Genomic DNA, 26,703 nt, shown 5'->3' with positions numbered 1-26,703 from the left:
CAGTATCTGATCCAAAAATATCATCTAGGTTCAAGGAAAATTAGAGAAGTCCTGGAAATAATAAAGCAGCAAATAACATCAGTATCAAAGAAGACTAGCAGATACGAAGCCAGAATTACACAACACAGGCAGGATCAGAGACGTTTCTACCAAAGCATAGAAGGAGAAACTGCAAGAAACATAGAAACAGCAAATAAAGAAGAAACAGTGCAATTCTGGGGAAAATTATGGGACAATCCAATAGATTATAATAAAAAAGCAGGCTGGATGAAAAAGGTCAAAAAATGTAACCAACAAATGCAAGATCTAATAATAACACCAGAATTAATAAGTGAAAAGCAAAGGAAATTAAAAATTGGACTGCTCCAGGCGACGATGAACTGCATGGCTTTTGGCTTAAACACCTAACAAGCCTTCATAAACAACTATCAAAACAGTTCAATCACATTTTGCAAGGAGGTGATATTGAACAATGGCTAACAACTGGGAAAACTCATCTCATCATGAAAGACCCAGCAAAAGGTGCACTTCCAAGTAATTATAGACCGATAACCTGCCTGCCAACCATGTTCAAATTATTAACTGGAATAATAGCTGATGAAGTGATGCAACACTTATTAACTAACAAACAGCTTCCAGTTGAACAGAAAGGAAATTACCCAAACACCAGAGGCACAAAAGACCAGCTGAAAGCCTTCAATTCATTGCCTCACACATGGATACTAAAATGTTTAGAAACAACTGGTGTCAGCAAAAACATTCAGATATTTTAAAAAGCAATGAGCATGTGGAGTACACAGTTAACAATCAAAGGCAAGACACTTGGACAGGTTAGCATTAGAAGAGGCATTGTCCAAGGGGACTCACTATCCCCTCTGTTGTTTGTAATCGCCATGACCCCACTTTCACAAATACTAAACAAGACAGGCCTCGGATACCAAACATCTAAAACATCAAGTAAAATCAACCATCTGCTGTACATGGACGATCTGAAGTTGTATGGAAAGTCCCAGTCAGAAATTGAATCACTGTTAAACACTGTCCGTATATTCAGTAGCGATACAGCAAAGGGGTTTGGACTAGACAAGTGTGCTGCATTAATAATGAACAGAGGGAAAATAAGAAAAACAGAAGGAATAGAACTGCCCAATGGAAGCAAGATCAAGAACCTGGAAGAGAAAGAACATTACAAATACTTGGGCATTCTCCATGCTGATAACATTGCACACATTGAAGCTAAAAGAAAAATAGGAAGTGAATACATCAAGAGAGTTAGAAAAATCCTCAAGTCCAAACTCAATGGCGGGAACACCATACAAGCCATAAACATTTGGGCTATACCTATTATCAGATACACTGCAGGAATAATAGACTGGACCCAGGCAGAGCTAGAGACGTTAGATCATAAGACCAGGAAAATCATGACCATCAATCATGCTCTGCACCCCCGCAGTGATGTCTATAGGCTATACCTCCCTCGCAGCTCAGGTGGAAGAGGAATGCTGCAAGTCCATCAAACAGTAGAGGAGGAGAAAAGAGGCCTTGAAGAATATATCAAGGACAGTGAAGAAGATGCACTTCAAATGGTCGACCATGAGAAATTATTAAACACCAATGAAACAAATCAGGCCTACAAGAAAGAACAAGCCAAGAACCGAGCAGAAAAATAGAAAAATGAGCCACTGCATGGTCAATATTTGCACAATATAAGTGGAAAATCAGACATCACCAAGACCTGGCAATGGCTTAAGAATGGCAACTTGAAGAAAGAAACAGAGGGTTTAATACTGGCTGCACAAGAACAGGCACTAAGAACAAATTCAATAAGAGCAAAAGTAGAAAAATCAACAACAAACAGCATGTGCCGCCTTTGTAAAGAAGCAGATGAAACCGTGGACCACCTAATCATCTGTTGTAAAAAGATTGCACAGACTGACTACAAACCAAGGCATGACAAGGTAGCAGGGATGATACACTGGAACATCTGCAAATAATACAAGCTACCTGTAGCCAAAAATTGGTGGGACCATAAAATTGAAAAAGTTGTCGAAAATGAAGATGCAAAAATATTATGGGACTTCCAACTACAAACAGACAAACATCTGCCACACAATACACCAGATATAACTGTAGTTGAGAAGAAAGAAATACAAGTCAAAATAATTGACATAGCAATAACGGGTAATAGCAGAATAGAAGAAAAAGAAATAGAAACAATCACCAAATACAAAGATCTACAAATTGAAATTGAAAGGCTGTGGCAGAAAAAGACCAAAATAATCCCAGTGGTAATTGGCGCCCTGGGTGCAGTTCCAAAAGACCTTGAAGAGCACCTCAACACCCTAGGGGCCACAGAAATCACTATCAGCCAATTACAAAAAGCAACTTTACTGGGAACAGCCTATATTCTGCGACCATATCTATAACAACAGCAACAACATTGACAATAAAATTCAGCCATCCCAGGTCCTTGGGAAGGACCCGATGTCTGGATAAAACAAACCAATCGATAACACCTGTCTGACTGTGTAAATAAATAATAATAAAATAAATAAATCTTGCACTTTGATATTTCCAGGAATGAAACAGTACTTACCCCCGAAGCAAAGAGCCTCCTAGGAAAACTAGCTAAGAAAGGAGACTAACAACTCCCCATTTAAGGGCAGCCCGGTCTGGGCACCCCAATATTTTGAACTAGCTTTCCCCTATGGAACTATTAGCCATCCTCATGACCTAAAGAGCCAAGCAACCAGAGTTTACTTTTTTTTCCCCGGTTGAACTCCTGACCTGTAGTCCTCAGTAGAGTTCCCTCTAAGGCGTGCACACGTGTATGCACTCACAAGGTTTTTTTTATTTCCGCTCAGTTAATTTTAGATCTCACTCAGGTTGAATCATGCAGGGCCCACTCTGAAAGCTTATGTACAAACATACTGCCTTGATACTAGGAGTATGAATGGAACCAGGAAGCTTGGTTCAGTTTGATTTGAACCAGACTTGGATTGAACCAGGCCCGGTTCGGTTCTATGTTGAGCCGGGCCCAAGTTAGGCTTGAGGCTAAACCTATTCAGGCATGGCTCGAAGTGGGGGTCACGACCCAGGCACACAATTGGCCAGTGTACACGTGCAGCGGGCTTCAAAGTGGCCACTGCGAGCAGGGAGAGTGTTGAAATGGCCTGAAAATGGGATGGAATGGCCCTAAAAAGACCAAGGGAGGCTGGCAGGGGGAGTGGGAGTTGTTGGAGACCCTCCCCGCCATGGCAGCCCACCCAGAGGCCGCTGGACCCGGAGGCAAGGTTTTAAAAAAATGTTTAGATGTAGAACCCATGAACCACCCGGGGTGGTGGTGTTGGCTTGAGGTCATGCCAAACTGAACCAGGCCTGGTTTGGCTCAAGGGCAAGCCATCGAACCAGCCCAGTTCGATGGCAATACACCTCAACCTCGAGCCAGTTCACACATCCTTACTTGATACTACCACCCCAAACAAAACTCATTCTGCACAGAGATGAAAAAAATTAGAGGGACCAGTGGTCCTTAGTAACTCATCCTGGAGGATACAAATCTTCAGAGTCAACAGGCCAAAATCCTTAGGGTAAACATTCAGCTTCCAGCCCCAGGAAATCTCATCATTTAGTAATGGCTAACTTGGAAACCCATTGTTATCAGCCAGATGTGTTCACAGGAAACCATTAACCTCAATGCTTCACTCTTGCACACAGCTGTCCCGTCTAGAAACATGTTTTTTCTCCCTATAAGAAGAGCAAGCCAAAAGGCCCACTTTGGTGGCCAAGTGGTTCACCTAGGCAATTTGGGTTCCGAACCATACCTGCTGCGAGCCCCCTCCCACTGCTGTGAGCCCTGCCACCAATACCGTGAACCCCCCCCCCCCCCCCACCGCCGCCACTGCCGTGAGCCATCCCCCTACTGCTGCGAGGCTAAACTGCTGTTCTTTCAAAGTATTCTAGTCTCCATGTGTGTTCCTGGGGGGTGAGGGATAAGCTGAGTAGGCCTCTCCCCCCCCCCATGGTGGTGGTGCTAGTAGGCAGATCAGGAGTGGCCGCTAAGCCTGATTGTCCGGCCCAGCAGCCCTTGAGAACTGTGTGGCGCTCCTGCTCACCTGCACAGTTTGAATCTATTCAAACTGAATGTATTCAAACTGCGCAGGTGCGCTGGAGCACCTCACAGTTCTCAAGAGCGGCTGGGCTGGACAGTCAGACTCAGCGGCCACTCCCACTCCTCCTGCCACCACCAACACCACCAAGGGGGGGGGGCTGCTCTGCTCACCCCTCAACCCCTGGGCACACACATTGCAGCTAGAATACTTTGAAAGATCAGCGGGCCTTTGGCGGTCCCCACGGGCCTTGGAGGCCCCCACAGACTGGGGCCACAAGGTCCGGGGGTAAGAACACCTCTGCTGTAGCCACCCTTCTTCTTCCAGTCATCAGACCCCAGCAGCACCTCCAAAGAACATACTGCCTTGGACGGGGGTCTAGTCGTGAGTAGGCGTGGCACGAAGGCGCACCGCAGCTACTCACGATCACAAAAAGCAGGTTTGCAGGAGCGCTCGCTCCACAAACTTGCTTTTTGCCAGGGGTTCTCGAGCGGGTTAGCCGCTCCAGAACCACCGGGCTCGGCTGCAAGCCTGGTGGTTCTGACGACCAACAAAAATCAGGCTAGCCTCTGCTAGCCCAATTTTTGTTGGTCGTGAGAATAGCCCCATTATCTAGACCCTTTTCAATCTGGCTTCTGCCCCAGATATGGGACTGAAACTGCCTTGGTCGCTCTTGTGGATGACCTACGCTGGGAACTAGACAGGGGGAGTTCATCCCTGTTGGTTCTGCTGGACCTCTCAGCAGCTTTCGATACCATCAACCATGGTATCCTTCTGGACCTCCTCTCGAGCACAGGAATTGGAGGTACTGCTTTGGAGTGGCTCTGGTCCTTTCTTGGGGGGAGAGTCCAGAAAGTGATGCTGGGATGACTATTGCTCCCCTCCGTGGCCCCTGGCCTATGGGGTCCTGCAGGGCTCGGTTTTGTCCTCCATGTTGTTTAACATCTACATGAAACCTCTGAGAGAGGTTTTCTCTCCTCCATTTCTTGGAAACCACCTCTCCCTCACTTCCGTGTGTGTGTGTGTGTGTGTGTGTGTGCGCGCGCACACACGCGCACGCGTGTGCTGCTTGTTACTTGTTAGACTAGGCTGGAAGGTTTTGTTAGCTCTAAAAGGCTCTTTTGTCGGGAGCCCCAGTCCAGGGCAGAAGCCCCAAGAAAGCAGCCTCTAGTGGAATCCACCAGCAAGGGACATCCATTGCATGTTCCTGCTAAACACACACAGCCCTTTGCATTCTCCTTGTTCTTTGGCACTGGCCCTTAGCAAATTCAAATCCCAATCAACTTTCCTTTTGGGGCAGCTTCCAACAACAACACAGGGAGCCACTTCTCCAGTATGAGACTCCCTGGTTCTCAGCAACCACCTAACTCTAGTACAAGTTCAGCCCAGATGCATCTTTCACTGGAGAGTGGGCAACCACTCGCCTCCACAGTCAAGGAAACTGTTTCTCCACCAGTCAGTTTCCCTAACCCACTCCATTTGCAGTTTCAACCCTTTCCTTCCCCCTCCTTCCATTTTGTGCTTGGTCAGTTCTTTGGAGTGGGTCATCCTTTTTAAATCCAGATTTACTCAGATCTTTTTATCTCGCCTCTCCCACTTCTTTCCCAGCCCCCCTTGGACTGATCCTTCCCTCTCTTGTCACCCAAACTTGCCTGGCCGCTTTTTGCTCTTGTCCCTGCTCTCTTACTAGTTCTTTTAACCAACTTGCACTCTCTCTGCTCCCCAAACCTAGTCAGATTTGTCTCTTGCTCTATCCCACTCTTCTGCCGATTCTTTTGGACCATCCCTTCCCTCCAATTCTATCCAAAATCACTCAGGTATCTCCTGTCCTTTTCTCTGATCCTTCTCTGGAGCTCTTCACTGACCCTGCCTTTTCCTTCTCCCCAGTTCTGCTTGGGTTCTACTCAGCTTAGTCTTCCCCTGCTGAATATTTACTTAGGATCTCCAATGGGGATCATCGTAGGGCTCTTTCAGTGGCTGGACTTAACGCCCTTCATACAGCAGTACTGGAAGGACGCTTCGGGAAGGTGCCCTATGATCAAAGATTATGCCCCTGCCAGAACGGTGAAGTGGAGACTACGGAACATCTGATGCTGAAATGTAGATTTTATACTGAATTAAGGGGAAAGCTTCTCTCCCCTTTATTAAATCATTTCAATTCTAATTGCCCTTCTGATGGGGACAAGGTCCTTTTTCTGTTTACTGCTAAGTCAGAGTACGTTTACAGGAGGGTAGCAAAAAAAATTTTCATAGCAAGCAAGATTCGGTTCAGAGTGATTGAGGCACGAGATGCCGGGCTGTGCATTTCAGATTAACCAGTTTCATTTGAATGAAATTAGTCATGTATACGGTATTTGAAGGTATTAATGTTTTATGTATTTTGTTGTTGTTGTTATTTCTTTTTCTTGTATTTATGCTGGCCTTGGGCCGAAATAAACAAATGCATACATATTCAGCTTAGTCTGTCTCTGTTCTCCTGCTCTCCCCACCAACCCCAATGTGTGTTCTGTAGATGAACTTAGTCGGAACTCTTGCAGCTGTCGCTATGGATTTATGAGGTGGTGTTCCTTATCTCCTCTACCATCCCTTCTCCACTTCCCCCTCCCTCACTCTGTAGGATAGTGTACTAAGTGTACTTAGTATAGCATGTCCCTTCACATGGGCAATTTAAAAAGCAGAGGTTAAGTAATAGTGCCTAAAGGCGTGAACCATCTTGCATGTTCTGTGTCATATGGGAATGCCCTGCATGTTCATATGATTCCAGCTTCACTCAGTATTCAATAAAATATATATTCTAATTGGATTCTTACACCTGTGAGTGTGACTTTTCTGGGAAACCACCTGGTTTAATACCATGCCAACAAGATCCCAAAGGGGCTCATTAGTGCCCCCCTTGTAACAGGGTCACTGATAGTCACAGGGCTAGCCCTAACACCAAGGCCCGCCTGTCTTGCTTGCTTTTCCTCATCGGCCAGCCCTTACTTAAAGCCTGCTCACAAGTGTCAAAGCCTTCACAGAGGGTGGGCCCATGACCTGACAAACTTCTGCCCAACTGTAGGGGTGGTAAGGCATGCCCAGCCTCTGGTTAGGGCACCTCAACTATGGGAGGATGGCCCCATTCACCCCTGGTTCATAGCTGGTGCACATGGCTCCACATAATCAGTTAGGAATGGCATGCACAGCAGCAAGCATGCTCAACCAAGTTTTGGGGTAAGTTCCCCCATCTGTTTATTTCTGTGGGCCACTGTCTCCTAACACTGGCCAATCAAGAATACTAAGTCAAGCATCTGATTCAATACATGTATTGGTATAGTGACTTCTTGGCATAGTCCCTTGGCTTTCATGGCAGCAATGAAGTTCTGAGTCACCCCAAACAAGGCAGCCTCAGCATGAATCCAAGAATCCTGGGAATACTCAGTATCAACATCACCTCTATGAGCTCAGATTAGGGAGATGGTGTGGCAGCAGGTCAGCATACTAACGATCCCCAATCTGTCCCAAGTGCCCAATACCAGATACAATACACACTCTGGGTCTCTACACATTCAACATTTATCTCAAAAGAGCAGCATCAAATGCAGGGAGGATTCCATACTGTGTGGCGGAATTAGGCACTCTCTTTATCACCCTATCCTTGTGAGAACATAATGAGATAATCTCATGTTCAAATGTGATAGAAAAAATGGACAGACACCCAGTATAAGGTGACAAATTAAAACGTCATCTAGTAATATGCAATTTAATTATCTTGGGGTTTCCTACCCCTGTAAATTAAAAAAAATAAAGAGTGTTGATTCAGCTGTCTATAACCAGACTTGAATGTTCCAGACATTTGTACCTACTCAGCATGTTAGACGAGGATTGCCAGCAACAAAAGCTACAGCAACATTTCTGCTGAAGAAGCAGTGCATGATCTTCCATTCTTCTAATGGATTAGCAAGCATTTTGCAAGCAAATGGCTCGCTCACCTACCCACTGCCCCAAAAATAAAAGGAATGAACAAATGAGTTCCTAAACCACCAAAAATAGAGTTGGCTGCACTTAATCTGGCATCATAAATTAAATCCACCTCTTCTTAAGAAACGCCTAGGGTAGATTAGTATTGGCAAGAGGAAGAAGGAATCATTATTCACTCTGATAAGTGAAAATATAATTTTTCTCATCTGGCCAACTTTGGAGTCCTGATATATGTCAAAAGGAATAAAAGTTATTTCTAAAAGTGGGACCTGATGATACTGTGTGATTAAAGGTTAGACACATCAGCAAAATGGATGGCATACTTTAATTTCCAAAATCAAAATCATTCCAGATGATGAAACTTTAATGGAGTTCATGATTTTCTTCCTCTTTTTTCTGTGACTGTTTCAAATATGGTCCAGGAAAGATAATTAATGATGTATTAAATATTTTAAACTTTGTAAAGTGTGCTTGTTAACTGGTCTGCATCTCGTTCTATCTCCTGAATCATTCATAAAAGTTACATTTCTTCAGGATTTCAATGACTTCAGTCAAACATGAATGGAGTTTTAGCTGAAGCACCTCTATATCCTTTCAATAATATTTGTTCCTGTAGATGGAGAAAGAGTTAGAAAGTTAAGAGATAGAGAGGGAAAAGTTTGTGTTTGGAGAAACTGCAACTCTTTCCTCTGGAAAGATACCCTTAAAAGTCCTCTCCCCAATGAAGCATATAGGGGAATATCACGGCTTCCCATTGTTGCCAGGTTATCAATTTAGAAAATTCACCTGAAAGGAACATGCCCTCTTTGACATCACTAAAGGATGTGCCTATGCAATCTTGTCATGTCCTTTAATTGTGTCTGAGGAGCATTTATTTGAATTCCCCTTCCACAACACAGGGTTTTGTAGCTTCTGTAGAGCAATTCTTATGAACGCTACTCACACGTGATTAAAGAACATGCTGAGATCACATCAGCATGTCTTTTAGTGATGTTGGGGAAGGTACATTCTTCCCACGGCCCTGACATTATAGCATGTAGCAGCCTCTGTTTATCTGAACTGGCCCAAAGACTCAATAGTCTCAACTTTTGTTCAAAATTCCTGCACAGGTGGGGCAACCTCCCCTTCTTTCTCTCGCAGCAGCACTTCACTTCAGGAAAGGGCCCGGGAGCACACTCCTCAGTAATTACTCTTTTTTATTTAAGCAGCAGATTTTGCCTTCCACTTAACCTAATTCAAGTTTCCCTCCTTCTCTTCTCTTCTCTGCTCTCTTCTCTCACATTTGTTTTGATTGATTCATTCATTAAGTGCCATCAAGTTGGTGTCAATTCTTAGAGACCACATAGATAGATTCCCACCAGGATGACCTGTATTTAACTTGACCTTTAAGGTCTCTTAGTGGTACAGTCATTGCTGTCATGATTGAGTCCATCTACCTTGCTGCTGGTCATATTCTTCTTCTCTGTCCTTCAACTTTTCCCAGCATTATGGAATTCTCAAGGGAGCTGGGTCTTCACATAATGTGTCCAAAGTATGATAATTTGAGCCTGGTTATTTGTGCCTCAAGTGAAAATTGATTTGTTCTAGGATCCATTTGTTTGTTTTCCTGGCTGTCCATGGTTTCCTCAAAAGTCTTCTCCAACACCAAAGTCCAAAAGCATCAATACTTTTTCTGTCTTGCTTCTTCAAAGTCCAGCTTTCACATCCATCAAGTGTCGCAGGAAAGCCATTGTCCGAACAATTCTAATCTTTGTAGGTATAGACACGTCATGGCATCTAAATATACTTTCCAAGGCCTTCATTGCAACCCAATAATTTCATTTCCCCAGCAACATTATCACAGTAGAGAAGCTGCCCAGATTCTACCCTAAAATGAACTGAGAAAGAAGTGAGAGGGAGGGAAGCCCCCTTCCCCTCATGTCATGGCTTTAGACGTTGTTACAGCAAGCACATGTAACTCAAACTCACCTTTGCACAAATCACCGCTAACTGGGGCAACATAAGTAGCAAAGCAGACTTATTGGCCATAGTAGTGTTACTGTGCTGTCCCAGTTAATGCTACACTAGGGGACAAAACTACAAGTTACCTTAAGCACTTGCTTCTTTTTCCTTCCCTAAATAGCAGATCTAGCGAGATCCAGATTGTAACTATGGGGATGGTGAAGATAGCTTTTACCCTTTGCCCCCACCATGGTCCCTGGCCCCAACCTGGATTCAACCCCATCCACTACGGCCAAAGAGCAAAGCTCCCTTTGGCGCCAATGGGAGTTTCCCTCCTGTGGCAAATTCCCCCAGAAGACATCTAGAAGATCCAGACTGGGACCGTGGAAAGGGCCAATGGCAAAAGCTCCACTTCCCCTACTCCCAATCTTGATCAGACTCCCCTCCTCAGCTGCCATTTAGGAAATTTAAAAAGCATGTCAGGATCAGATGCCTGCTTAAAGTAATATGTCATTTGGTCCTGAGAAAGCCTGAATTTTCACATATTTTTGTATGAGCTCTTTCAAAAGAGCTCATACCTCATTCACAAGCCTCTGCTACTCATTGGTTTGGCTTGTCCTACTTTAAAGATCTGCCAGGGTTCTTCTGAAATATCAGCAGGCATTACACTCAGTTCATTTCTCTCTTAATGCCTACCAAACCACACATCTGAGGTTGGAGGAAAGAAAGAAAGAAAGAAAGAAAGAAAGAAAGAAAGAAAGAAAGAAAGAAAGAAAGCTCATTCTCTGAGGATATTAGCTATTGTTGCACATTGTACCAATCTGCAGCTCTCAACTCAGAACCAATGTGCATGCCTAGTCACCAGCACATTTAAGAGAAAGGACAGAGAGAAGTGGGGATTGGTGTAATGGCTGCTGATGTCACAAAGGTACTACTATTCCTCCTGTTATTTATACGCCTTGTACCCATAGTGAGCATCTTACTGACAGCCACAAGGATGGGCTGCAGCCAATTGGGACTGAAGAGAAGAGGGGAAAGTGACAGAGATCTGAGGTAAAAATATAGTTGAATCAGTGGATAGAGGAGAAGATTCAAAGGGCCAGAGAGAGGAAGTAAGGAACAGTGAAGAGAAAGAAGTGGGGTGAAGCTGGCTCAGAAGGGAAGCCAGAGCTGGCATTCTCCCACCCCCAAGACTACAGCTCAGAAAAAAAGATTAGGGCATGGTGTAATTCTAGAAGTAGGTGAAATCGTTACCTTGGTCTTTTTGTAATCTCACCGATGTGTATGTGTTATTTGGACAGGGCAATAGACTCCTGGATGGTAGCTTGACAGGGGGCTGGTTCAGATCAACCTCACCCGCTGCCGCTTTTATAATGATGAAGCTGGTGCCTCATCAATCAAGAACATGCCAACACGTTCTTGGCATCAAATCACCCCTCTACATGCATCATCCAAATCACCCCTCTACATGCACTGCAAACACCTTTTTAAACATTGCCTTAAAAATTGGTTGCCCCCATTTTAGAATTTGGGTTATGGCTAGCTGTGTACAAAAGAGACAGTACTCATAATGTATGATTAGTTCACATATGTATTTTTCAGTGGGCAACATCTAGTTAGTTTTGACTAAGTGCAATTGAAATCAATGAGATAAGTTAATAATGACTAACTTAAGTCCCATTAATTTCAATGGGACTTACATGACCAACTTAGTCTGATGTATGCATTTTTTAAGATACTTGGCAACAGGTAGGGACTTGAACCAGCCCCGATTACAATCCACATGTAGTGGAATGAGGCAAACAAAATACACACATGCACTTTTCATGTTATTGACATGGTTACAATACATTGTTGGTGGGCTACAATTGGCTTATTAGATCAGAAGTTGGGCCAGCATGCCACAGTTGGATCTCTTTAAGTTCAAAGTTCCTTTAATGAATTCTGTTTAGACTAGGTCCATCACACTAAGCACTAAGTACTGGCAGCATCTGCAGTAAATATATGCAAAGCAGGATTGGGGCTCAATAAGTGGTTGAAGGGTCCATAAACACAGATATCAATATGGGCCAGCCTGCCACAATGACCTACTTTTAATGAAGCTGCACAGTTTCTTCAGCTGATATAATCTCTGTACAATTTACATTAGCAATCAACTTTTTCATAGATCCAACAATTCTGCTCACATCAGGTTCACAGTAATTCTTTTCAGTCATTTAAATTTCAGCAAAATCATTTCAGACAATTTGTTGTTATGGAGCAAAACAGGGTTGCCATTTCTGTCACTGGCCCTGCTCCTCATGTGCCTTTAACAGGAGTATAGCATGCAGAAATTAAGCAGGTGAAATATCCCCCATCAATTTATCTCCATGCAAGGAAAAGCTTCACCTTCTAAATTTCTGCATATCAACATCAGTTAAAAGCACAGGAGCAAGATCAGGAAAAAAGATGGTAACCCTCAAGGACAAAACCCAGCAATTTTTATACTTTACACTAAATCTTTCTACAGTTCTTTTTACTTTAGTTATGAACAGAAGCAGGGAGGAAGCTGCCATTGGACATCTGAAATTGGGGGTTGCAGAAATTCTGCAAGGCAAATGACTCCTAGAATAAACCTGAAAGAATTCCCTTGACCTCAGAACTTATAGTGACATTTGACCTTTGCAATTTTTTGCAGTCAAGGAAATTGTCATGAAGTTTTCTGTTGAACCTTTTCCAGTTTCTCTGTATGGATCACTAAGTATGAAAAGTCTCCATCTGCTGTGCTTGCAGTGAGTGCCGTTTGATTCTAGTACAGAGACTTGAGCAGAGGCTCTTAGGGTAGATAGGTCAAGAGGTTTTTGCACTTTAGGAAAGCAAAGCTGTAGTGCCACTAGAAAGTGTTCATTAGTACAGTCTTAATGAAGCCACTCAACAGGTATGATGCTATTATTTGACCCCTTATTAAAAAAAAAGTTACAGTATAATTGAAAATCTATTGAACAGACCAGTCATGTGCATAGGAACAGGCACAGATACTGTTGTGTCATATCTGTCCGTCGGATTCCAGTTTTAAATTTGATATTTTTTAAATCCTTTGAAACAAGTGATTAGCAGTGAGCAGTCTCCCTAACTACCTAATCCCTGGTTAGGATTGTTAGATTTTAATCCCAGGGATTCCTCTTGTGCCTTTAAATGTCACTTAATTGGAATATGATGCGGCTACTCACTCTCACTCTGTTTTTATGCATACTTCTCCCCTGACTGCTGTACCAAGCAGGACTCCAGGTATGCCAAACCACCGGTGAGGGAGAGGAGCACAAAAGAGAACCAGGGCGGGGGGAGAAAGTAGGGGAAATGCTTGCCTAATCTTTTGATTAAGTGGTGGGTTTAAAGATACAAGGGGAATCTCTGGGATGCAACCTGGCAGTCCTAACATTCCCCACATCCTCTTTGCTAGCACTGCTCAACACACTCCAGGCCAATCCTCCTATATTCATCCAAGATTCACAACTGCTGCAATGGGTGATGAGCCCAAGTCCACATATTTCAAAGAAATATATAGAAAGTATACTGAAAGGAGGAGAACTGCATCCCAGGATAGCTGGCTAGTTGATGCACATTACTACAAGTTTTCTCACATTTGAGATTCATAGGAAATATTTAGGACTTTAGAATTCTGGGGTTGGTGTGCTGGATGCTTCCAGTCCCCACCCTAACTGAGAATGGTCATCTAAATCAATGGTTTTCAAGCTGTGCCTGTATTCCCCCTCCTCCCTGGTAGGAAAGCAGCTTGGCGAAAGAGGTTTTGACCAGAAAAATGCCTGGCAGGAAAATTAGTTAAGCCTCCTTTCATTTTCTCATATCAAATTTGCAGCCCCCACTACTGTTTTTAATTTATGTAAAAACCAATTGGGATTAAAGTATATCTGTCATCTGAATCTTATGTTAATTTTAAACTTCAGACACACCCTGTGGGTGAAACTAGATGTGATGCTTAACACATGGCTACCATTTTCTCCATCTCTTCCTGTAAAATTTACTCAGACTCACCTGGATGTCACCTACCCTGCATTGTAAATTGATACTGGCAGGGGTGGAAAAACACAGGGGAGTAACATGGGTAAACTTGGGAGGAGAATGTTACCCAAAGCTTTTTTTAAATGACACCTGCCTTGCCCCACTGTTGAGTACAGCAACCACTTCAGTGCTTAATCTGCATTTTTGCCACAGAGTCCAAATATATAATTGAATTGCACATAGTTTCTTAAGCAGAGTATGTCTTCAGCATGGGTGAAAATAATGCAGGCTTCTGGAGGATCTCCTGATCACACCAGGTTCAATGGTAGAATGCAAATGCATAGGCTAAAGGAGTCAACAAACCTTTAACTCCTCCTGGATTTTCTCTTCCATCAGTTTGGCTGCTTTGCGATCTTCTGTCTCTATTTTCCACTTCTCTGCCACTATTCGAGCTTTTTCCTTTGCCATAGCATCCCGGAACTTCTTTGTAATTTCAGCTTCTTTCTGCTTCCTTAAAAACAAGACGGCAAAAATAGATAAATGTAGATTGATACTGCTGTTTAATAAATCAATGAAAAACTTCCATCTGTAACAATTCAATTGAATAGTTTATATAGACTAATACTCATCAAATGATAAGACAGACCTTGTAAGATTTCTCAAAAGTATATACAAAATTGAGAAGAAATATTTGCAACATGAGAGCCTTCTGGAATTTTGGCCTTGGTATTGAAAAAGAGTTCCTGTTAAACTTATTTTTGTGCATTGATCGTATTTAAAATAACAACAACACCAATACCCTTAAAAGCAGTTTACATAGCAGAAGAAATAAGAAAAGGGTTCCAAAAGGGCTCATAATCTAAACAGAAACAAAAGGGAAAAACAAGCAATGGTGTCAATCTATGATGAATTGAATAGAGTTGCTATGCTGGATTGAATAGGGGCAGTTGCGAACTGAGACCCAAATAATGACAGGACATGCATAGTTGGAAGAAACTAGGACCACTTTATTAAATAATTACAAAACCTGCAACAAGGAATTGAACAAAAGTGCCAGGTATCCCCTATGTGGGTCAAGCTCATATGAGGTATGCCCACAGGAGGGCGAAGGACTGGGCTTTGATTTGGCTTGGTACACAGTCCAAACCTCTTCTCAACCACAAGGTTACCCCTGATGAGGGAATGCATGCCAGCACACTTCAACCCAGGTCACGAAGCACTGAGCTGCATTCGCTGGCATGCAGCCGAGGGGAAGCAGATCCAGCTCAAGAGTCACGAGATCACTAAACCTTCCTTCATATCCCCACTCACCATAATGGCCCTTCATCCCAACACGAGTGCAATTAACCTACCCTGATCCGCACTCATCTGCAAAATGACCAAATAAACCCAGTGACCACCTCAATAAAGTCAGTGAGAAGCAGGCAAAACAAAGACCACGACCATAACCTATCAGATGAGACCCAAAAAATCCCTGCTTGTCCCCAAAAGGCAACCAGAATATCCCTCACTAAAATAAGAGATGGGCAGGAGGGTGCCTGTCCACTGAGCAACTGAAGGGGAAAGTGACGGAGCAGGCTGCTTATGCAGGTGCTCCTAGAATTTGATTGGTTTGCCAGTAACACGTGCCGGGGGACAAAAAATGGTGGCCTGCATATCCATTGCTCGGGCCAGGCCAACAACTCCACCCCCCTGCTCACCCAATATTGCCGCTAGTGCAGCAAAAAGGGCAGGGAGCGGCTTTACTCTTATATCCTGCTGAATATAAGAGAGCCATAAATTTAGAAGGTTCCTCCTTGTCCAGTTAGCAGAGATTTCTAGAGGGAAATTGCTACAAAAGGCAAGGCCCTGAAATTTGCCCTTGCACCTTGAAACATTATCAATTTTAAAAAAAAATTACAGGGAAAGTAGGTGGACCAGGTAGACTGGCCTAGATAGGGTGCCCATAGGGATGCGTCCCGGCACTGAGCAGATTGGCTGGGTGGCGGAGGCACTGGATTGGCTGGGAGGCAGGAGCTCACACGCAGCAGGAGGCCATTGAGCTGCTGCTGGTGAAATAGCAGTGGTGGCCCCAGCCGCGGTGAGGCAGCGGCATGCCCACCAGGGTCAGGAGGCGGCGGCCAGAGGGGTTAGAGAAACCACAAGGGGGGAGAAGGGGCTGGGTGGGCATCAGAGATGCCTGCCAGGTCAGGGAGAAGGGGCTGAAGGGGGGAAAGAGTTGAACTAGGGGCACAGAGGCTATGCGCCCGGTCAGCTAGTTACTAACTAAAACATAGGCACAATATCCTTAATTTCACATGCTAGCAAAATAATGCTCTGGATCATCCAACGCAGATTAGAGCCCTACATGGAAAGGGAAATGCCGGATGTTCAAGCTCGTTTCAGAAAAGGCCGAGGAACAAGAGACATCATTGCTGATGCACGCTGGATAATTGAGAAAGTCAAAGAATACCAGAAAGAAGTCAATATGTGCTTTATTGACTACAGAAAAGCCTTCGATTGTGTCAACCATGTCAAGTTGTGGAATATCCTTAGGAAAATGGGCGTCCCAGAACATCTCTGAGATATCTTAGAGAGCGCCTTCTTTTACATGATCCCCACCACACGTTAAGGTCATCTGAGGAGGTCCGTCTCCAGTTACCACCGGTTCATTTGGTGGAGACTCAGAGGTGGGCCTTCTCTGTAGCTGCTCCCGGGCTGTGGAATGCACTCCCAGGAGAAGTTCGCAATCTTAATTCCTTACTGACCTTCACAAGAGCCCTTAAAACCCATCTGTTTGGCCTGGCCTTTCAGGGTTTTTAATTTGTTTTAATTGTTTTAATGCTAACCTGGTTTTCACGGTTTTAATTGTTCTTATAGTTTAATTGTTTTTTAAGATGTTTTAATAGTCAATTGGTGTTCATATTCATATTTCTGTTTTAATTGTTATTGGTTTTAATGGTTTCTGTTTTTAATTGTAAACCGCCTTGAGCCATTTCGGAAGGGTGGTATAAAAATCAAATAAATAAAATAATAATAAATAATAAATAATCTCATTGTTCTCATGAGAAACCTATACACAGGGCAGGAAGTCACAGTCCAGACAGAACATGGTGAAATAGACTGGTTCAAGATTGGCAAAGGAGTAAGACAAGGCTGTATACTTTCTCCTTCTTTATTCAATTTATGTGCTGAACATATACTGAGAGAAGGTGGATTGGAAGAAGATGAGCGTGGTTTTAAAGTTGGAGGAAGAAACATCAATAACCTGTGCTATGCTGATGACACCACTCCGATTGCAGAGAATGCGGATGATCTGCAAGCTCTAGTAATGAAAGTCAAGGAGCACAGTGAAAAAAATGGGACTACAACTAAATGTCAAGAAGACTAAACTGAAGACAATGGGTACAGCAACCAGCCTCAGAATTGAGAATGAAGACATTGAAGTGGTGGATAGCTTCTGCCTTTTAGGATTGAGCATCAACAGTAAAGGATCTAGCAGTCAAGAAATATGCCGCAGACTAGCACTTGGAAGGGTAGCTAGCTACTGTATATGACATCTGTACAAAGAGACTACTCTTGTTACTAGTTTGTTTCTGTACCCAATTCATGGTAGGTACAATTCAAAGCCCTAAATGGTCTCAGTCTGGCTCTCTCAGAGAGCATTTATTCCTCATACAAATCTCCCTAAAATGAAGATCATCTAGTTACACCCTGCTTCAGGCTACAACTAGATGAGGGTTTCCCAACCTGAGTTCCTCCAGATGTTGCTGAACTACAACTCCCAGCACCACCAGCCAGAAGTGTTATGGCTGGGGATGCTGGGAGATGTAGTTGGGCAACATCTGGAGAAACCCAGGTTGGGAACCATAGGGATGTGCAAACAGGTTCAATTTTGAACCGGTTCAGTTCAGCGGTTCGAACTCAAACCCAACTGGGCATTGGTTTTGCCCTGCCAGTCTGAGTTCGAACCGAACTGGGCTCGTTTCAAACCAAACCAGTTTTAACAGCTTCGAACCGATTTGAAGCTCCTAGAGTCCATTTCAGGTCTGTCGGCACATCAGCTGTTCTCCATTTTGTGAGACTTGTTTTGCTCAATTTGTTGACTTTGCATTGGTTGAACTATTGATTCTCTGATTGGCCATAGATGAGCCTGGCTCTCTGGTAGGCCGTGCACTGTGCCAGTTTTTGAAAGCTGGCACCCTGTTGGCCAGGGGGAGAATGCAAAAGTGGGGGCTCCTCAAAGGAGGGAGTTTCAAACCTATTGAAACCCAAGCCTCTGGCCTGGAAAATTCTCTCTGGCTGCAGTTGCTGCTTGGATCTGGCCTGTGTGCTGCTTTCTTTAGCTGCTGGTGTGTGAGTCCTTGCAGACTAGCTGTGCTTTTTTGGTCCCATCCCCTATGTTCCCTGTTTGCCTTCTCTCTCTGCCCTGTCCTCTGCTTTAAACCTTTTCCCAGTCTGTGTGCTTCTCTCTCTCTCTCTCTCTCTCTCTCTCTCTCTCTCTCTCTCAGTCCTTTGTTTGGCCAGGGCGACCTGGGGCCTGGCCCTCCCTCCACCCGCCCCCCCCCACCCCACCTACATTGCCATGCATCCCTCCCTTGCTCTTCTCCTGTGCTTTTTGATTTGATTTTTAACTGTTTGTGTTTATTTTTCCCTGCATCCTAGAGCAAAGATGTGGTGGACCAGACACAATCTGAGGCGTTTCTTTCCACACAGGCAAAAGGCATGCATTGCACACAAGAAGAGAAGAGATGGGGGTTATTCACATGATGGGACAAAATCGGGCTAGCCTCCGCTAGCCCGATTTCGTCCCATTGTGAGAACCACCGGGCTAGGCTGCAAGGTTCTTAAGCGGGTCACGCCTTAAGCGAGCGCTCTGCAAACCCAGTTTTCCTGCTCATGAGTTGCCGCAGCGTGGCTCCACGCCGTGGCTTCTCACAAGTAGACCCCCCAGCCGTGAGGCTGAAAAGCAGCCTCCCAGCTTGGGGGTCTCTCCAGCATGCCCTGCGTGCTCACGCAGGGCATGCTGGAGCTTCTGGGGGCTGGGCAGCCCCCGAACTCCCCAGCCCCAGCCGTCTCTGTGACGGAGCCAGCAGTCATGTGGGTGGCCACCCAGAGCAGACTGTCTGCTCATCTGCAAGGACAAACCCTCCCCAGGTGGCTCCCACTGATCGTGGGAACTGCCGCATGGAGAACCAGATATGTGTTAAGTTTTCTCCTTCAGCAGCAGAGTGTTGGTGTATTGTATTTGCCTTGCCCCTAAATTCTTTGCAGTTTGTGTGCCGGGTTGGTTTTACTGCCTTGCGCTGTCTAGTTAGGTCTTGTTGGTTTGTGGCTGCTGTTGTGTAGCTTAGTCTGTGCTGTTGTGGTGTCTGGTTTGGTCCCCTTGGCTTTGCAGTTCTTTCTGTGGTGGTTTTTTGGTTCCCAGTTGGCTGGCTTCTTATTTGTGTCACTGTGTGTGAGAGTGGGTGGCATGCTAGGGGCACAAAAGTGGGGTGCCTACCACCCACCAAGCCCCAAGGCAATTGGACACTTCTCTGATTATTGGTGAATTTATGAAGTATTTTTTATTTCCCATAGGGAATAATGGGGATATGTGGCAGCCCTGCTCCACCCCTTGGGGGTGTCAGGGCACCCCAAAGTGGGTCTGAGGGCATGGCAGGGCTGGCCTCAGCAGCCCCCAGGCACCCCCAAGTTGATAGGAATTATTGTTATTTATTTATGAATATTTATTTATTTATTATTATTACACTTTTATACCACCCCACACTTGTGTCTCTGGGTGGTTCACAATGATAAAACAGTTAAAAACACATATAAAAACACATAAAAACAATTAAAAACTAACAATTTAAAAATCAATCACAGAATTAAAAACCTATACATTATTAAGAAGCTGAAAAAGCCTGAGTAAAAAGATGGGTTTTTGTTAAACATTTTTTAAAATTGTCAGAGATGGGGAGGATCGTATCTCAATAGGGAGTGCATTCCATAGTCCCAGGGCAGCAACCGAGAAGGCCCATCTCCCTGTGGCCAGCAGATGAACTGGCGTTCAGCCACCAGACGACCTTTAATTAATTTAAAGAATTAATTTTGGGCTGCATAGGAAACCATTGCTCAACCATTCACCTACTGACCTAGTTAATTTAAGGTCATATAGTACAGTGTGTTCTTATGAATGAAAAAGGCTCAGCAATGGTTTCCTGTGGAGCCTGAAATTAATTCTATAAAAATTCATAAATAAATAACAATAAATCCTATCAACTTGGGGGTGGCTTGGGGGAGCTTAGGCTGACCCTGCCATGCCCCCAGACTCACTTTGTGGTGTCCTGGCACCCCCCAAAGGGGTGGGGTGGGGCTGCCACAAATCCCCATTATTCCCTATGGGAAATTTAAAAAATCTTCAAAAATTCACCAATAATCAGAGAAGTGTCTAATTGCCTTGGGGTTTGGTGGGTGGTAGGCACCCATGGGTGCCTATCACCACCACCCCCTTTTGTGCCCCTAGGTGCTCTACATAGGCGATAATGGGCCAGTTTGAATCCCCATTATAGTCTAAGGAGAACATTCCAAAACCAGTTTGAACTGGGTTCAAATTTGAACCAAACCAAAGGAGGGTTCGAGCAAAACCAAACACCCCCACCCCAGATTCAAACTGGTTCAAATTTGAACCGAACAGGCCAAGCCCATTTTGTGGGAACCACATCCCTAGGGAACCACAGAACTAGATGCTAGATTAGGTTACAAGAAACAGGATCTTTCTCTTATAGCCCCAGAACTCCAGAACACATTTCTGTGGGATGTATATTTATCTCCTTCTCTCCCACTATTTTGTAAATAAGCAAAAATGGTTCTGTTCCATTATCATACTTTGGGGAGATAATAACCTTTTTTTCCTGCTGCACTGCCTTTTGCAGCTGATTTGTATTAAAACAGTCTTATGGTGTTGTTTTGAAATGTTTTTGTACACCACGACATGAATGTGTTTAAAAGTAGTATATCAGTATCATAATATATATACAATATTTTAAGGTGATAGGTGTGCTGTAATGGTAAAGCTGATTTCTTTCACGTGTGAGGGCTCTAAACAGTAGTAGTTTTGGGAACATGGTAAGTGAGATTTTATCATAAATGTTAGGCATATAAGTTTTATTTGAGTCATGGATGTTGGCTTAATTTTCTACAACAGGCAATACCTGAGAGGGCAGTCACAAGGATGGGAATTTTTTATACATACTGAAAAGTAAAAACCATTCAGTCAAAATCTGAATTTTGAGTGCAAACAATCTGGGAGTTAATGCACCTTGTTAAATTAAAAGCTTATCAAAGATCACAAGCCATTATTATATGCTTAAAAGAAGCTTGAATCTCAGTTGCATCATTTATAATGAACTATTTTCCTATCATTGATAATCCTTCTGAATGGTTAGATTTCATTCAAACATTGGAAATCATTATGAATTATGTTTTATATTCAAATGTTATGTTAATATAAGGAAGTTCCCCTCTATTAGCTTTATGTATTTATACTAGCAAAGGCTACATAAATATTTTAATACTCAAATAAAAAAATTGAAATGACAGAGGAGAAAAAAATAAAACATCTCAAAGTGTATTTAAGAATCCATCTAGAATAAACCCTTGTGCAAACAAATGCACCATGAGGATTGTAGTAAGCAACTTAAAAGAGAATTTTCTACTCTGTAGTCTTGCATATGCTGAACTACATATGTAACAAGAGACTCAAGTCTGGGAACTGAGGTCTCCACTAAACAATTGCAAAGTGGTAGAGGGGGGCATTAAAGGACTGGGGAGGGGTGCTTGTCCTTTCCCATACCCAATGTTTTCTCTTGGACCCCCTCACCCAGAGCTGTCTTTCCATGGGCTGGCTCAGACAATGGCCCATCTGATATCCATGTGGCAGAAGTGTAGGTGCATCCCACTGGCATACTGTTCCTGATCACATGAGGCAAGTTCATGTCAACTGTCTCTAAACATGTTAATTAAATACGACTGTCAGCAAGCTGTAGTAGTGATGGGGAAGATGTGCACACCTATGCTCCTCCCTCACATATTTAAGATCGGCCAGCCAAGGTATCAAACATCTAGCCAGAAATCCAGTTTAGGACCGGAGCATGATTAGAAAAGGGGAAAGGTTAAACAACCCTCCTCAAGTTGTTATGTCTCTGCTACCAATAACACACACAGAGGCTCTACACACGATTTCTGTGTAAAGCCTAAACCGGTTCTGCAGGGAGATGAGCAGAGAGCTCGCCCTGGGTGGCTGGATCAGCCGGCCACATGACTACTGGCTCTGTCACGGCACCAGTAAGGGCAGCAGGGATCAGGGGCTGCCTGGCCCCTGGAAGTTCTAGAATGCCCCATGAGAGTTCATGGGGCATTCTGAGGAGATCCTCTGAGGCCGAAAGGCTTGTGGGAGCCTCCCAGTCAGGGGTCTTCTCGTGAGTCGCTGCAGTGTAGAGCCACACCATGGTGACTCACAATCACCAAAACGGGGTTAGCAGAGCGCTCGCTCCACTAACCTCATTGGAGGGGGGGGGTGTTAAGTGGGCTAACTGCCGGGAGCCACACAGCTCCCAGCAGTTCTCACTACTGCTCGAAAGCGGGCTGGGCTCCCTTAGCCCACTTTTGAGCGGTCACGTGAATAGCCTCACACAGTTTTGTAGGTGTTTGCTGTAGACCAAGTTCTGCCAACCACTGAAAATATAGTTCACAGAATCTCACAACAGTAAGCTAAAGCTCCAGAGAGTTCTCATCAAGCCACAAAGCAACAAGTGGCCAGGATATCTCCATTCATGTATAGAGTCGTGGGCATCAGAGACTCTGAGCCAGGTCTCACCATCAGTGAGACCCGGTTTGTAAGAGTGAGCAGGGAGTGCAGGCTAAGCCCACTCTCCCCACACACAAGCAGGGCAGGAGCCCTGGGCGGCCGGATCAGCCGCCCACACAACTGCCGGCTCCATGATGGAGCTGGTGGGGGCTGGGGAGTTCCGGGGCCGTGCAGCCCCCGGAACCTCCAGTATGCTTTGCACAAGCGTGCAGGGCATACTGGGGAGGCCCCTGAGCCGGGAGGCTGTTTTTCAACCTCCCGCCAGGAGTCTACTCATGAGTAACCATGGCACAGAGCCATGCTGCGACTACTCACAATTTTTAAAAATGCCCCTGGTTTAAGGGACAGGCTACTTGAGCGGGTTACCCAAGCCCGGTGGTTCTCATGATTGCAGAAAATCAGGCTAGTGGAGGCTAGCCTGATTTTCTACAATCTTGTGAATAGCCTCTCTGTGTATGCACTGAACTAGGGAGACTTCCTGAATAAAATACGAGACCTAATACTCTTAAGTATTTTCCAAACCCAGCTGCAAAACGAACAGTCATTGTGAAGAAGGTGCTTTTTAAAAAGCACTTTTCTTTTAGCAAACTATATCACCTCTGGTCGAACAAAAGTGGCTACATCATCCAAAGAAAGGTAAGAAAAGCTGGGAGGAAACTGTACTAAATAGTTTGATATCAAAAAGAGGAAATGGCTTTGGAAGGAAAAAGTTTCTGTACTGGAAAATATTGCTGAAATGTGAGAATCCTCATGCATTACTACGTGTGCCAGTAATTTCTGGATTTTGATTTTGCCAGCTCAGGACATTTAACTGCCTCAAGTGGGAAATCAAATGTCATCTTCCTCCACCAAAACTTCTGTGAACTATGATGGTACTTTTGAAAGCAAAAATTGAGGTTGTGGCAGAAATTTGGCTCTATCTGAAAATAAGTACAAAATCAGGCTGCTAAAGATAATGCTTCACCACACACTAGCAATTTTTACAGCATATCCAGCAGCTGCCAATCAATTTATATGCTTCCAGCTATGTTACTTAACATGAAGCTTTTGACTACTGCTTGTGACTTTAAAGATTTGTATTTAAAGTGCCAAGAAATGCTCACCATAATTCTTCTGCTTCCTTCTGGGCTTGTTGTCTTGCTCTTTCTGCCATGAGTTCTTCTGAAATCTGCTCATATGGTTTATCTCCAGGAGCTTCTCCCATAATCCAAACCCAGACCTCACCATCAGTCCCACGATGCCACTGCACATGTTTGCCATTATCTGTAACAGCCACCAAAAGAAACACAAAAGGGTTTGTGGCAAGGGAATAATGTCATAGTTAGTAATTCATAAGCATTGGAATACAAGTCACAGACCTAAGCCCATGAGCTGTTTCATAGGGAGAAAGGGTCAACCTTAACATGTTACACCATCCTTGTACCTGTTTGTAGCAGTTCATGTGTTGCACTGAGGTGGCTGCAGAATGTCTTGAACTAGCGACATTCAGGGAGCTGGCGTTCTGCTTCTTTCCTCCACAAAGGCCTGTACTCTTTCCTCATTTGAAAGACTACAGGCCTCTATCAGCTTCACCTGCAGGCCTCTGCCAGTTTCACCTGGAAGCTTTTCACACGGGGCTCTTGAAGCCTTTTAACTCACATCTTCTCCAGAATGGAGGGGGTGCATTCACATATCGGTTAGATTTACCCCCAAGTCCCTGCGAGTTATCAGGGAGCAGTTCATACACAATCCAGGTTTTTCACTGTGCATTAGAGTATAACATGGTTTATACACGTGGTGAAAAAAATCCTCTTTTTGTTTCGGTTTTTGGGGGCAACTTCAAGTTCGCAGTAAAGCCTCCCCATAAACTTGCAGTAAAACCTGCTGTGTGTAAAAGCCCCTGGAAGTTTTTCACACCTGGCTTTTAGTTCGCTTCTCCTTCGGTATGGAGGTATGCATTCATGTATCGGCCAAATTTACCCCAAAGTCCTTGCAAGCTATCAGGGAGCACTTCACACACAATTCAGGTTTTTCACTGTGCGTTAGAGTGTAGCGCAATTTATATCTGGGGTAAAAAAAATCCACTTTTTCTGTCGGTTATTGGGGGCAACTTTGAACTCGCAGAAAACCCACAGTAAAGCCTGAATCTGGGCAAGCTCCTGCTTTCTACCTTGTTCCTTCTCTATCTTATTGGTCACTGCCTTTTCTTTCTCCTTTATGAATGTCCGTTTCCTTTTAACAGACTTTATCTTGTGCAATATAGCCCCTCACCACTGATTTCAGAATACTGAGTTCTGATCAGGCAAGTTAAAATCACGACACGGCACTGAGGTCATAGATGAGACCATTTTACCATACATCTGCAGGTGGTGTGCAGTAAAATTGGCTTACACGATACACAGTGATGTAATGCACCACCCCAGTGCTGCTGTGGACTTGTAAGGCAGCACTGACGTTGTTCAGAAGTAGTGGTTGTGTGAGAAGAACTACCAAAGTTTTCCTCATTTGTTGTAAAGAGGAAAACTGCAGTAACACTGCTTGTTGATCCCCTGTGTATGAAAAGTGTCAGGGCTGCTTTACGAATCTGCAGCAGCCACAGGGTGGAGCGTTCTCTCTTTTTAACACTGCTCATCATGTAAACTAGTTTCCGTATTGATTGACTAAGCTTTTCCAGGGAGAGCAAGACACTCTAGCCCTATTAACACGTAACTGTGTACACAGGTATAATTATTCACATGTTATGTTGAACACAGGTGCAGCGGTACACTTCCTATCTGTTCACTGATTCACACACACAAAAACGGGTTGCTTACCTGTAACTGATTATCTGGTAGTGATCCGTTGACATCCATTAGAATGGGTTCTGCGCCTGCATGGAAGCCTCTCAGTGTCGAGTTCTACAGCTCCTCTTCGGCGCCTGCGCCCCACCCCACATGACCACGTGGCTATTTAAGGCGGGAGGAAGAGCAGGCACCTCAGTTCCTTGGAGACCGCCGAAGCAGTCAAGTAAGCAGGTAAGTTCTACTATAAGCAGGTAGGTGCTACTGCGGAGGGGAGGTTCGGGAGGGTCTAATGGATGTCAACGGATCACTACCAGATCATCAGTTACAGGTAAGCAACCTGTTTATCTGGTTCGTGATCCGTTGAATACATTAGAATGGGTGTTTAGCTAGCTCCAAAAGGAGGAGGGAGCAGTAGAGTTATTGTAGCACCCTTTTGAGAACAGCTCTCCCAAAATTCGCCTCCTCAGCAGACCGCAAGTCTATGGCATAGTGCTTTATAAAAGGTTGTTCAGAAGACCACGTTGCTGCCCTACAAATGTCCTGAAACGATATGCCAGACAGATGAGCAGCAGAGGCCCCATATGCTCTAGTGGAATGCGCTTTGATGGAGCCCGGCGGTTGAACCTTCTGTATCGAGTATGCTAGACGGATGGATTCGACAATCCAGTGGGACAGTCTCTGTCTGGACAATGCACGTCCTTTGTTCGTTCCCTTATAGGCGACAAAGAGTTTCTCTGATGAGCGGAACGACTTTGTTTTTGAGAGATAAAAGAGAAGAACTCTTCAAACATCCAAGGAGTGCAGAGCTTTTTCCAATGGGGTGGTAGGCAACTTAAAGAAGGTCGGAAGCACTATGTCTTGGTTGATGTGGAAGTTCGATACAATCTTTGGTAGAAAGGTGAGATCCGGTCTGAGGAGAACTTTATCCAGATAATATCAGGCATAAGGAACATCCATGCGAAGGGCTGTGAGCTCGCTCACCCTTCGAGCTGTGGTGATGGCCACCAAGAAAACTGTTTTAAGTGATGCCAGTTTTAAAGTCATGGAATGCATGGGTTCGAAGGGTGGCTCTGTTAATGCAGAGAGGACCAGCGATATACTCCAT

At 44.3% G+C, this 26,703-nt stretch overlaps 1 protein-coding gene across 5 annotated transcripts in view; it reads right to left on the bottom strand.

Moving 5' to 3' along the window:
* The window catches only part of SH2D4B (SH2 domain containing 4B), a 312,315-nt gene that overhangs the window by 135,185 nt on the left and 150,427 nt on the right, over nt 1-26,703 (bottom strand). For 4 of the 5 annotated variants that reach the window (XM_053309720.1, XM_053309718.1, XM_053309717.1 and 1 more), the window contains 2 exons: nt 23,940-24,099; nt 14,370-14,517 (listed from right to left, as the gene is read on the bottom strand). In XM_053309720.1, coding sequence (XP_053165695.1) covers nt 14,370-14,517; nt 23,940-24,099 — 308 coding nt within the window. Of the gene's footprint in view, nt 1-14,369; nt 14,518-23,939; nt 24,100-24,259; nt 24,342-26,703 lie in introns of those variants that run through there. The other variant, XM_053309721.1, reaches the window with a different exon arrangement.

The sequence above is a fragment of the Hemicordylus capensis genome, chromosome 3 (genome assembly GCF_027244095.1).
Source record: "Hemicordylus capensis ecotype Gifberg chromosome 3, rHemCap1.1.pri, whole genome shotgun sequence".
In the NCBI taxonomy this organism is placed as follows: domain Eukaryota; kingdom Metazoa; phylum Chordata; class Lepidosauria; order Squamata; family Cordylidae; genus Hemicordylus; species Hemicordylus capensis.
Note: the sequence above shows the minus strand (reverse complement) of the source record. Positions and strands in the feature narration are given on the sequence as shown.